Source organism: Entelurus aequoreus, unplaced genomic scaffold, assembly GCF_033978785.1.
Source record: "Entelurus aequoreus isolate RoL-2023_Sb unplaced genomic scaffold, RoL_Eaeq_v1.1 HiC_scaffold_170, whole genome shotgun sequence".
NCBI classification, from domain to species: Eukaryota; Metazoa; Chordata; class Actinopteri; order Syngnathiformes; family Syngnathidae; genus Entelurus; species Entelurus aequoreus.
In genome coordinates, this window is record NW_026908098.1 from 20,309 (window position 1) to 35,642 (window position 15,334).

General features: G+C 35.3%; 1 protein-coding gene across 1 annotated transcript in view; it reads right to left on the bottom strand.

The window, feature by feature from the left end:
* LOC133645484 (E3 ubiquitin-protein ligase SH3RF3-like) overlaps positions 1 to 15,334 on the bottom strand; it is a gene marked incomplete at its 3' end in the record, with an annotated part of 50,502 nt that overhangs the window by 11,620 nt on the left and 23,548 nt on the right. Inside the window, exon 4 of the mRNA XM_062040324.1 lies at positions 10,152 to 10,322. Within this exon, the coding sequence (XP_061896308.1) occupies positions 10,152 to 10,322 (171 nt within the window). The remainder of the gene's footprint in view (positions 1 to 10,151; positions 10,323 to 15,334) is intronic.

A 15,334-nucleotide genomic window follows, 5' to 3' on the forward strand; every position in this document is an offset into this window, starting at 1 on the left:
ACTTTCATAACAATATGTAAGATGTACAATATACACACTGCAATGTAGTAATAGACACTTTCATAACAATATGAAAGATGTACAATATACACACTGCAATGTAGTAATATACACTTTCATAACAATATGTAATATGTACAATATACACACTGCAATGTAGTAATAGACACTTTCATAACAATATTTAAGATGTAAAATATACACACTGCAAGTATATACATATATATATATACCTGTATATATATATATATATATATATATATATATATATATATATATATATATATATATATATATATATATATATATATATATATATATATATATATATATATATATATATATATATATATAATGTAGTAATAGACACTTTCATAACACTATATAATATGTACAATATACACACTGCAAGTATATACATATATATATATATATATATATATATATATATATATATAAATATATATATATATATATATATATATATATATATATATATATATATATATATATATATATATATATATATATATATATATAATGTAGTAATAGACACTTTCATAACACTATGTAATATGTACAATATACACACTGCGAGTATATATATATATATACAGTATATATATATATATATATATATATATATATATATATATATATATATATATATATATATATATATATATATATATATATATATATATATATATATATATATATATATATAAATATAATGTAGTAATAGACACTTTCATGACACTATATAATATGTACAATATACACACTGCAAGTATATACATATATATATATACACATATATATATATATATATATATATATATATATATATATATATATATATATATATATATATATATATATATATATATATATATATATATATATATATATATATATATATATAATGTAGTAATAGACACTTTCATAACACTATGTAATGTGTACAATATACACACTGCGAGTATATATATATATATATACAGTATATATATATATATATATATATATATATATATATATATATAATGTAGTAATAGACACTTTCATAACACTATATAATATGTACAATGTACACACTGCAAGTATATACATATACATATATATATATATATATATATATATATATATATATATATATATATATATATATATATGTATATAATGTAGTAATAGACACTTTCATAACACTATGTAATATGTACAATATACACACTGTGAGTATATATATATATATATATATATACAGTATATATATATATGTATATATATATATATAATGTAGTAATAGACACTTTCATAACACTATATAATATGTACAATATACACACTGCAAGTATATACATATATATACATACATATATATATATATATATATATATATATATATATATATATATATATATATATATAATGTAGTAATAGACACTTTCATAACACTATGTAATATGTACAATATACACACTGCGAGTATATATATATATATATATATATATATATATATATATATATATATATATATATATATATATATATATATATATATATATATATATATATATATATATATATATATGTATATATATATATACACTACCGTTCAAAAGTTTGGGGTCACATTAAAATGTCCTTATTTTTCAATGAAGATAACTTTAAACTAGTCTTAACTTTAAAGAAATACACTCTATACATTGCTAATGTGCTAAATGACTATTCTAGCTGCAAATGTCTGCTTTTTGGTGCAATATCTACATAGGTGTATAGAGGCCCATTTCCAGCAACTATCACTCCAGTGTTCTAATGCAGTGGTTCTCAACCTTTTTTCAGTGATGTACCCCCTGCGAACATTTTTTTAATTCAAGTACCCCCTAATCAGAGCAAAGCATTTTTGGTTGAAAAAAAGAGATAAAGAAGTAAAATACAGCACTATGTCATCAGTTTCTGATTTATTAAATTGTACAACAGTGCAAAATATTTCTCATTTGTAGTCACAGTTCTTTTTGACAGACATTTTAGTGAGGGTCAAACCATCATGGCATGGGGTAACTCTGGGTTTATGGTAATGAATGGAATAGCCTACTTGATTTGATGTTCAGTTTATGAACTTACATTCATATTTTGTTGAAGTATTATTCAATAAATATATTTATAAAGGATTTTTGAATTGTTGCTATTTTTAGAACATTTTAAAAAAATCTCACGTACCCCTTGGCATACCTTCAAGTACCCCCAAGGGTACGCGTACCCCCATTTGAGAACCACTGTTCTAATGGTACAATGTGTTTGCTCATTGGCTCAGAAGGCTAATTGATGATTAGAAAACCCTTGTGCAATCATGTTCACACATCTGAAAACACTTTAGCTCGTTACAGAAGCTACAAAACTGACCTTCCTTTGAGCAGATTGAGTTTCTGGAGCATCACATTTGTGGGGTCAATTAAACGCTCAAAATGGCCAGAAAAAGAGAACTTTCATCTGAAACTCGACAGTCTATTCTTGTTCTTAGAAATGAAGGCTATTCCACAAAATTGTTTGGGTGACCCCAAACTTTTGAACAGTAGTGTATATATATATAGCAATAGACACTTTCATAATAATATGTAATATATACAATATACACACTGCAAGTATATATATAATGTAGTAACAGACACCTTCATAACAATATAAATAAATAAAATAAATAAAAGTACAAACGTTTGTATATATATATATATATATATATATATATATATATATATATATATATATATATATATGTATATATATATATATAATGTAGTAATAGACACTTTCATAACACTATGTAATATGTACAGTATACAAACTGCAAGTATATATATATATATATATATATATATATATATATATATATATATATATATATATATATATATATATATATATATATATATATATATATATATATATATATATATATATATATATATATATATATAATGTAGTATTAGACACCTTCATAACAATATGTAATATGTACAATATACACACTGCAAGTATATATATAATGTAATAACAGACACCTTCATAACAATATGTAATATGTACAATATTTATCGTATTTTGTTCATTTCAATCATTGCTGGGACTGATTTCTTCAGTGAATTTATTTCTGTTTTCATAGCAAGGACCTAAGGTGGAACCTTGAGGAACACCACTAGTAGAACTAACCTAAGGTGGAACCTTGAGGAACACCACTAGTAGAACTAACCTAGGGTGGAACCTTGAGGAACACCACTAGTAGAACTAACCTAAGGTGGAACCTTGAGGAACACCAGTAGTTAAATTAACCTAAGGTGGAACATTGAGGAACACCACACATAGAACTAACCTAAGGTGGAACCTTGAGGAACACCACACGTAGAATTAACCTAAGGTGGAACCTTGAGGGATACCACTAGTAGAACTAACCTAAGGTGGGACCTTGAGGAACACCACTAGTACGACTAACCTAAGGTGGAACCTTGAGCAACACCAGAAATAGAACTAACCTAAGGTGGAACCTTGAGCAACACCAGAAATAGAACTAACCTAAGGTGGAACCTTGAGGGATACCACTAGTAGAACTAACCTAAGGTGGAACATTGAGGAACACCACTAGTAGAACTAACCTAAGGTGGAACATTGAGGAACACCACTAGTAGAACTAACCTAAGGTGGAACCTTGAGGAACACCACTAGTAGAACTAACCTAAGGTGGAACCTTGAGGAACACCACTAGTAGAACTAACCTAAGGTGGGACCTTGAGGAACACCACTAGTACGACTAACCTAAGGTGGAACCTTGAGCAACACCAGAAATAGAACTAACCTAAGGTGGAACCTTGAGCAACACCAGAAATAGAACTAACCTAAGGTGGAACCTTGAGGGATACCACTAGTAGAACTAACCTAAGGTGGAACATTGAGGAACACCACTAGTAGAACTAACCTAAGGTGGAACCTTGAAGAACACCACTAGTAGAACTAACCTAAGGTGGAACATTGAGGAACACCACTAGTAGAACTAACCTAAGGTGGAACCTTGAAGAACACCACTAGTAGAACTAACCTAAGGTGGAACATTGAGTAACACCACTAGTAGAACTAACCTAAGGTGGAACCTTGAAGAACACCACTAGTAGAACTAACCTAAGGTGGAACCTTGGAGAACACCACTAGTAGAACTAACCTAAGGTGGAACCTTGGAGAACACCACTAGTAGAACCAACCTAAGGTGGAACCTTGAAGAACACCACTAGTAGAACTAACCTAAGGTGGAACCTTGAAGAACACCACTAGTAGAACTAAAGAAGTTGACTGCATGAGAAGTAAACAAACTTACTGACATAAATCACATTATAAAAAGGAGAGGACTTAAAGGGGAACCTTGAGGAACACCTCAGGTATGTCAATCCCAAGTTGGAACCCCAGTGTTCCAAGTTTGCTAGCAAGGTTCCAAAGTCTGCTAATGTGTTGAAGTGGTCTAAGTTGTTCTACACAACAAGAGCACTCTGGGGCCGTACTTATCAAGCTTCTTAGAATTACTCCTAAGAAGTCTGCTAAGAGTTGACTTAAGAGTAAATAAATTCTTCGCTGAAAGCTGCACTTAAAAGTTAGTTATCAAGCGTCTTACTCACACTTTCAGCGAAGTGTAGTACTGAATCTTAAGTGTCACACTCAGAGCTGAATTACGACATTACTATGTGCCGTAAACGCAATTTTAGGTGACGTCATTTCTGTGTCCATAGAAATGACCAATCACGGAAGGGAATCCGTTGTCTAAGAATAAAGAAATATCTTGGAAATATTTAAGTGGACAATGGGAGTGTATATTTTGACAATAAACTACAAAATAATACAAAACAAACTAGTCCCCGCCGGCACTCACGCTACCGCTCCCTCTCTTCTATCGCCCACACACTCACTGACGTCACTCACCTCACGGCCACACACATACGCTACTGTCATAACATTTTCTTTCCAATTCATTAATTAGGCAACTCATTTGAAACTGGTGTGGGTGGCTTTATATATACTAGCCCACTGCAGACACATGCAGAAATCAACAAGGAATCGAAAAGTATTAAATCTGTGACAAAAATAATATCCGCTCTTTCTAAACGATACCGTTTGATCAGCTGCTCGTCATCAAAAAAAACAAAAATATTGTTCCGTTCCCTGAATGTTGGCGCACGTCTCTCTCGCCTCAGTGCCATCCCCTGCTGGCAACTCCTAACCACTTAAGACACCTCTGAAGGTCTCTTAAATATCGTGGAGAGTAGGAGTGATTCTTAGACTTAAGAACGTTGATAAAAAGCTTTTATTCTTAAGTTTGAGAGTAGGACTAAATGTTGCAAATTCTCAGGACTTAAGTGTAAAATGGCACTCTAAGAAGCTTGATAAGTACGGCCCCTGGTCTTTTCAGGAAAGTTGGACTCTCTAGTTTTCAACTGAACTCAGGGGCCGCCGTGGTGTGGCAGGATTTGGCCCTCGGGCCGCCAGTTGAAGAACCCAAAGAACCCAGGTGGAGGAGAACTCAACAAGCAGGCAAAGAAGAGCAAACGTGAATTCCAAATATAAAAGCAACAGTTGAGAGCAAAGTGTGTGATAAATATTTATTATGCACACTAAAGTATATTTCAGTGCTAAGTGCTTCTGGTTAATCACTGGCAGAATATAACCACTCCATTACACGTGTGTGTGTGTGTGTGTGTGTGTGAGTGCGCGTGTGCGTGTGCGTGTGTGTGTGTGTGTGTGTGTGTGTGTGTGTGTGTGTGAGCCTTGCTGCTTAGTTAGCATGTAGGAGGTTTGCAGAAGGAAGCCGTGCAGATAAAACAAATTGTCTCGTTTGATGTGAGCGACTTCCACACCGCAGGAGTACGCACGTACACACGTACACACGTACACGAGTACACGCGTACACACGTACACGAGTACACGCGTACACACGTACACGAGTACACGCGTACACACGTACACGAGTACACACGTACACGAGTACACACGCACACGAGTACACACGTACACGAGTACACACGTACACATGTACACACGTACACACGTACACGAGTACACACGTACACGAGTACACACATACACGAGTACACACGTACACACGTACACGAGTACACACGTACACGAGTACACACGTACACGAGTACACGCGTACACACGTACACGCGTACACACGTACACGCGTACACGCGTACACGCTTACACACGTACACGCGTACACGCGTACACACGTACACGCGTACACGCGTACACACGTACACATGTACACGCGTACACACGTACACACGTACACACGTACACATGTACACGCGTACACACGTACACACGTACACACGTACACGCGTACACACGTACACACATACACACGTACACACGTACACGCGTACACACGTACACACGTACACACATACACATGTACACACGTACATACGTACACACATACACGCGTACACACGTACACACGTACACACGTACACATGTACACGCGTACACACGTACACACGTACACACGTACACACGTACACGCGTACACACGTACACACATACACACGTACACACGTACACGCGTACACACGTACACACGTACACACGTACACACGTACACACGTACATACGTACACACGTACACGCGTACACACGTACACGCGTACACACATACACACGTACACGCGTACACACGTACACACGTACACACGTACACGCGTACACACATACACACGTACACACATACACACGTACACGCGTACACACGTACACACGTACACACGTACACACATACACACGTACACACGTACACGCGTACACGCATACACACATACACACATACACACGTACACGCGTACACGCATACACACGTACACACGTACACGCGTACACGCGTACACGCGTACACGCGTACACACGTACACACGTACACACGTACACACGTACACACGTAAACAAATATATACACGTGATAGCAGTATTTAGTATTTAAACAAATATATACACGTGATAGCAGTATTTAGTATTTAAACAAATATATACACGTGATTGCAGTATTTAGTATTTAAACACATATATACACGTGATAGCAGTATTTAGTATTTAAACACATATATACACGTGATAGCAGTATTTAGTATTTAAACAAATATATACACGTGATAGCAGTATTTAGTATTTAAACAAATATATACACGTGATAGCAGTATTTAGTATTTAAACAAATATATACACGTGATTGCAGTATTTAGTATTTAAACAAATATATACACGTGATAGCAGTATTTAGTATTTAAACACATATATACACGTGATAGCAGTATTTAGTATTTAAACACATATATACACATAATAGCAGTATTTAGTATTTAAACACATATAAACATGTAATAGCAGTATTTAGTATTTAAACAAATATATATACGTGATAGCAGTATTTAGTATTTAAACACATATATACACTTGATAGCAGTATTTAGTATTTAAACACATATATACACGTGATAGCAGTATTTAGTATTTAAACACATATATATACACGTGATAGCAGTATTTAGTATTTAAACAAATATATACACGTGATTGCAGTATTTAGTATTTAAACAAATATATACACGTGATAGCAGTATTTAGTATTTAAACACATATATACACGTGATAGCAGTATTTAGTATTTAAACACATATATACACATAATAGCAGTATTTAGTATTTAAACACATATAAACATGTAATAGCAGTATTTAGTATTTAAACAAATATATATACGTGATAGCAGTATTTAGTATTTAAACACATATATACACTTGATAGCAGTATTTAGTATTTAAACACATATATACACGTGATAGCAGTATTTAGTATTTAAACACATATATACACGTAATAGCAGTATTTAGTATTTAAACAAATGTATACACGTGATAGCAGTATTTAGTATTTAAACAAATATATACACGTGATAGCAGTATTTAGTATTTAAACACATATATACACGTGATAGCAGTATTTAGTGTTTAAACAAATATATACACGTGATTGCAGTATTTAGTATTTAAACAAATATATACACGTGATAGCAGTATTTAGTATTTAAACAAATATATACACGTGATAGCAGTATTTAGTATTTAAACAAATATATACACGTGATAGCAGTATTTAGTATTTAAACACATATATACACGTGATAGCAGTATTTAGTATTTAAACACATATATACTAGTGGTGTTCCTCAAGGTTCCACCTTAGGTTAGTTCTACTTCTGGTGTTCCTCAAGGTTCCACCTTAGGTTAGTTCTACTAGTGGTGGTCCTCAATGTTCCACCTTAGGTTAGTTCTACTAGTGGTGTTCCTCAAGGTTCCACCTTAGGTTAGTTCTACTAGTGGTGTTCCTCAATGTTCCACCTTAGGTTAGTTCTACTAGTGGTGTTCTTCAAGGTTCCACCTTAAGTTAGTTCTACTAGTGGTGTTCCTCAATGTTCCACCTTATGTTAGTTCTACTAGTGGTGTTCCTCAAGTTTCCACCTTAGGTTAGTTCTACTAGTGGTGTTCCTCAAGGTTCCACCTTAGGTTAGTTCTACTAGTGGTGTTCCTCAATGTTTCACCTCAGGTTAGTCCTACTAGTGGTGATCCTCAATGTTCCACCTTATGTTAGTTCTACTAGTGGTGATCCTCAATGTTCCACCTTATGTTAGTTCAACTAGTGGTGTTCCTCAAGGTTCCACCTTAGGTTAGTTCTACTAGTGGTGTTCCTCAATGTTCCACCTTATGTTAGTTCTACTCGTGGTGTTCCTCAATGTTTCACCTCAGGTTAGTCCTACTAGTGGTGTTCCTCAATGTTCCACCTTAGGTTAGTTCTACTAGTGGTGTTCCTCAATGTTCCACCTTAGGTTAGTCCTACTAGTGGTGTTCCTCAATGTTCCACCTTATGTTAGTTCTACTATTGGTGTTCCTCAATGTTCCACCTTAGGTTAGTCCTACTAGTGGTGATCCTCAATGTTCCACCTTAGGTTAGTTCTACTAGTGGTGATCCTCAATGTTCCACCTTAGGTTAGTTCTACTAGTGGTGTTCCTCAAGGTTCCACCTTAGGTTAGTCCTACTAGTGGTGATCCTCAATGTTCCACCTTAGGTTAGTTCTACTAGTGGTGTTCCTCAATGTTCCACCTTAGGTTAGTCCTACTAGTGGTGATCCTCAATGTTCCACCTTAGGTTAGTTCTACTAGTGATGTTCCTCAATGTTCCACCTTAGGTTAGTCCTACTAGTGGTGTTCCTCAATGTTCCACCTTAGGTTAGTTCTACTAGTGGTGTTCCTCAATGTTCCACCTTAGGTTAGTTCTACTAGTGGTGTTCCTCAATGTTCCACCTTAGGTTAGTCCTACTAGTGGTGTTCCTCAATGTTCCACCTTAGGTTAGTCCTACTAGTGGTGTTCCTCAATGTTCCACCTTAGGTTAGTTCTACTAGTGGTGTTCCTCAATGTTCCACCGTAGGTTAGTCCTACTAGTGGTGTTCCTCAATGTTCCACCTTAGGTTAGTCCTACTAGTGGTGTTCCTCGATGTTCCACCTTAGGTTAGTTCTACTAGTGGTGTTCCTCAATGTTCCACCTTAGGTTAGTTCTACTAGTGGTGTTCCTCAATGTTCCACCTTAGGTTAGTTCTACTAATGGTGTTCCTCAAGGTTCCACCTTAGGTTAGTTCTACTAGTGGTGTTCCTCAAGGTTACACCTTAGGTTAGTCCTACTAGTGGTGTTCCTCAATGTTCCACCTTAGGTTAGTTCTACTAGTGGTGTTCCTCAAGGTTCCACCCTAGGTTAGTTCTACTAGTGGTGTTCCTCAAGGTTCCACCTTAGGTTAGTTCTACTAGTGGTGTTCCTCAAGGTTCCACCTTAGGTTAGTTCTACTAGTGGTGTTCCTCAAGGTTCCACCTTAGGTTAGTTCTACTAGTGGTGTTCCTCAAGGTTCCACCTTATGTTAGTTCTACTAGTGGTGTTCAATCTTCCACCTTAGAAATTAAAAACATTTTAAAAAATGTAAAAATTTAAAATAACAAACAAATGAAATAAATAAATACAATTTAAAAAATAATTTAGATGAATTTTCTATTGCTGGAAAGTAAAGGGCCACACTGACCTGGACACAGGGGTGACATAGTTTCCTGGGAAGACTCCGGAGCCGGCCGTTCTCAGCGAGGTGCCTTTGAACCATCCATCCTGACACTTCTCCGTCACACGGTACATCTCGCCTTTCCGCAGTTCCAGCTCGTCCGCCTTCTGCGGCTTGTAGGCGTACAGAGCTAGGTAGCTGCGGAAGTACCAGCCGACAAGAAGGAACCGGTTAGGAACCGGTTACAGACAACACAACATGTTCAAGGGTCGTGTCACCTTATGTGACATGAACCAAAACATTCCACAAAACGAAACTACTGCGAAGGGTGTTAATAAGCCACCTACTGGACAGAGCTGTAACAACAAGCTACACACAGTCCCATCATTATGTGTTTAAACGGTTTCAAACTAAAATGCCGTAAAGAAAAATGCAAATGTGTCGACGTACCATTTGTTAGCGTCTTTTGTTGAATTTTGCTAACATTCCAAGATTAGCATCAACACGAATGGCCCGTCGAATCCTAAAAAAACACTGCACCAGCGCCACTTAAGCACTTTGTCCAGTTTACATCTGCTGCGACAACTACAAATCACACCAGCCTTCAGGTAAAACCTATTTTGCATGATCAGCCTTTTCATATAAAGCCATAAAGGAATGGAACGACCTCACAACAAACTTGAAAAGTCTAACAGTTTAGTCTTCGTTCACAGTTGAAGTTAAAAAGTGTCTCTGGAGCAATCAAAGCTGCTCACACGGCCAATAAGGCGGCCACTATGATTGACATGTGTATTATATTTATGCATGAGAGCATTTTGTTGTAAACTGTGAGGTGTGTGTGTTAAAATCATGGTTGTTTTTTATAAATGATGACAAATGTGAACAAGAGCATGTATTGTCTTTGTGTTTTGATGTAAAGGACGGGTGTTTTGCTGTAATGTATAAGTGTGTGTCAATGAAAGGACATTTTAGGACTTTTCTTAATTTGATTACATGCCAATATTTTGGTACCGGTACCGGTACCAAAATGTATTTCGATGTGTTCAACACTTTTCTAAATAAAGGGGACCACAAAAAATGTCATTATTGGCTTTATTTGAACAAAAAATCTTAGGGTACATGAAACATAAGTTTATTATTGCAAGTTTGTCCTTAAATAAAATAGTGAACATACTAGACAACTTGTCTTTCAGTAGTAAGTAAACAAACAAAGGCTCCTAATTAGTCTGCTGACGTATGCAGTAACATATTGTGTCATTTATACACCTATTATTTTGTACACATTATGAGGGACAAACTGTAAAAAATCATTATTAATCCACTTGTTCATTTACTGTTAATATCTGCTTACTTTCCCTTTCAACATGTTCTATCTACACTTCTGTTCAAATGTAATAATCACTTATTCTTCTCTTCCTTGATACTTTACATTAGTTTTGGATGATACCACACATTTAGGTATCGATCCGATACCAAGTAGTTACAGGATCATACATTCGTCATATTCAAAGTCCTCATGTGTCCAGGGACATATTTACTGAGTTTATAAAACATAAAATACTTTTTTTTAAAACAAAAGAAGATTTTGCGATGCCAAAAAAATATCGATGTAATCATAGTAGTATCGACTAGATACGCTGCTGTACTTGGTATCATTACAGTGGATGTCAGGTGTAGATCCACCCATGGCTTTTGTTTACATTGTGACGCCAGTGAGCTATTGTATCCTCCTACCGTGTGTAGTGAAGCATGTTTAGCTATTCCTCGTCCTCCAGTGATAGTGCTACTTGTAAGAAACTTACTTTATTCGTCGCCATGGAGGCCAGGATTAGTGATTTAGAAGTAGCTAAAACACTGCAGACTGTGTTATAATTTCACCTTTGTCTTTACTTTTTAGGCCGTTCTCCCTTATCTGTCTACACACTGTGTCTGCTTGTAAGTACTCTGTGTGCGTGCGCTGCCGAACATGCTCCTCTGCTCGTAAAACCAGCAATGACATGACCCGGTACTTGGGAACCGGTACTTTTCAAACAGATTATAGTACCATTTTGGATTCATTAGTACCGCGGTACTATAATAGCACCGGTATACCGTACAAACCTAATTTCTACCCTTGCCTGGTGGCAAAAAATGGCTTCATCCACCATCAAAACTGTCATTAAAGCACTTTTAGATGATCAGCTCTCCTTCCAAACTGATATGAAGTTGTGGAGGGAGATGTTGCCTGCAGGAGCAAAGGTCACCGCCTCTGTCCATGGTGCTGAGGACAGCGCACCATCAGACGGGGGCAGTGGCAGTGCTGACGGCGAGACACAGCCGGCAGGTGATTAGATTCCGCAGGTGGTACGTGTTCGTCTAATCATCTGTTGTCTTTAACAGTAAGCGGCCGGGAGCAGGAGGGTGATAGAGGATACGGACGTGACCGAAAAGTCACGTTCCGCTGGAGAAAGACGTTGATAAATAGATGTACATTAAAAACTTTGTTCAACTTGGCACGCCTGGCTCCTGGGAAGTACAAGTATATGTCAGTGGTACCGCAGAAGTCTTTAGGCCGGGTTGTGATTATGACTACACGTTGATATCGACACCAATATGAGGGGAGGGGTAATAAAATGAAAATCTTATTTGGAAAACATCAGGGTTATTTAGGGATGGCTACTTATAATGTTTATATTGATCTCTAAGAGCTATGAGAAAACAAGGTTGCTGCGACCGAACATTATTTGCTCCAAGAGAAGCCAATCAGTATAATAATAATAAGGCTCGTTTTAAAAAGCACCGAGCCTCCAAAAACATGACATCATTTTAGCAGCGCGTGCTTGAGTGGGCTCCTGCACGGAACATTCCCATATGTTACCGTCACCGACACGCTCGTGACGTTGTTGCTGGCGACCAGGCTTCTATATGCGGCGCCTCTCGGTTGCCGTGGTAACAGATGGTGGGGACGGTATCCCGTCTTCCCATGGCAACAGGAGTAGTTGCCAGGGTCAAGACTGAAATGTCCACTTCAGACGTTGTGGGGACACGCAAATATTTACACACATTAAAGAGAATTTTGCCTATCATTAACACTCCTTAATGCAATATAAATCGTAAAATATGGCAAGTCGGAGGTGGCTATCAATGCAGATAACGGGAGTGCACTATTCACCCATAAAGTGAACATCCAAAAAGCGCCAACAATACTCCATTTACATGTCGTGACCTGAATATTAACAAGTATTAGTGATATTGTTATTATAAGCGCTAACGCAGAGGAACTACTTTTATAGCGCTAACAAGCTTATGCTTCTATATTGACATATCGAGCTGCTGCATCGCCTATGAGTTGGTGAAAGTTAATTCTAGATTATAAATCATGTCTCTCACCTGGATAGTAGAAGGTTGTGGACATAAACCCACAAGTTGGTCAACTTTGACATCCAACTAAGACCCGAATATGGTGCGAAAAACCTGAAAAAACACTATTTTTTTAAAACCCTTTGTGAGGATTATGATGAATTTTTAATGTAAATTTTTGATGTAGTTACTGACCACTGTCAGTAACTACATTTTGTTGCTACAAGTGCAAGGTAAAACTCTACTATGCAAAAGCGAAAGCCATTTATCAACAACACCCAGAAACGCCGCCGGCTTCGCTGTGCCCGAGCTCATCTAAGATGGACTGATGCAAAGTGGAAAAGTGTTCTGTGGTCTGACGAGTCCACATTTCAAATTGTTTTTGGAAACTGTGGACGTCGTGTCCTCCGGATCTAAGAGGAAAAGAACCATCCGGATTGTTGAAAGATATAAACATCCCATCAGTCTTTATCCCAGTGAGAGCAGACATTGTACAGTAAGTGATTTTTTAATTATGTTTGTATATCTTGTTTAGCACTTAGCAATACTGCTACATGATGCTTAGTGTTTGACTAAAGCTGCATCTGTTTAGCACACAGCTTCTAAAACTTGTAGATCATCCTCCTTATATTCAGGCTCAAAAATAGAAGTTTCTGGATCATCATTTGTCCCAAAGTAGTCTTTGTTGTCTCTCATCAAGTCTGCCATGATTAGTAGTCTTGTTGTCGTTGAAGGGAAAGTGAACGTTGTGATGCGTTTGTGAAATTAATATGCCGCCGTATGCTTAAAATGATCAAAATATGTAAATAGTACATGTTATTATGAATGTTACTAGATACTACATATATACTTACAGAATGATCAAAATATGTAAATATTACATGTTATTATGAATGTTACTAGATACCACATGTATACTTACAGCATGATCAAAATATGTAAATATTACATGTTATTATGAATGTTACTAGATACTACATATATACTTACAGCATGATCAAAATATGTAAATATTACATGTTATCATGAATGTTACTAGATACAACATGTATACCTACAGCATGATCAAAATATGTAAATATTACATGTTATTATGAATGTTACTAGATACTACATATATACTTACAGCATAATCAAAATATGTAAATATTACATGTTATTATGAATGTTACTAGATACTACATATATACTTACAGCATGATCAAAATATGTAAATATTACATGTTATTATGAATGTTACTAGATACTACATATATACTTACAGCATGATCAAAATATGTAAATATTACATGTTATCATGAATGTTACTAGATACTACATATATACTTACAGCATGATCAAAATATGTAAATATTACATGTTATTATGAATGTTACTAGATACTACATATATACTTACAGCATAATCAAAATATGTATATATTACATGTTATTATGAATGTTACTAGATACTACTTATATACTTACAGCATGATCAAAATATGTAAATATTACATGTTATTATAAATGTTACTAGATTCTACATATATACTTACAGCATGATTAAAATATGTAAATATTACATGTTATTATGAATGTTACGACATTACATATATATTTACAGCATGATCAAAATACTGGTATGTAAATATTACATGTTATAGTGAATGTTACTAGATATTACATATACTGTATATTTACAGCATGATCTAAATATGTAAATATTACATGTTATTATGAATGTTACTAGATACTACATATATACTTACATCATGATCAAAATATGTAAATATTACATGTTATTATGAATGTTACTAGATACTACATATATACTTACAGCATGATCAAAATATGTAAATATTACATGTTATTATGAATGTTACTAGATACTAC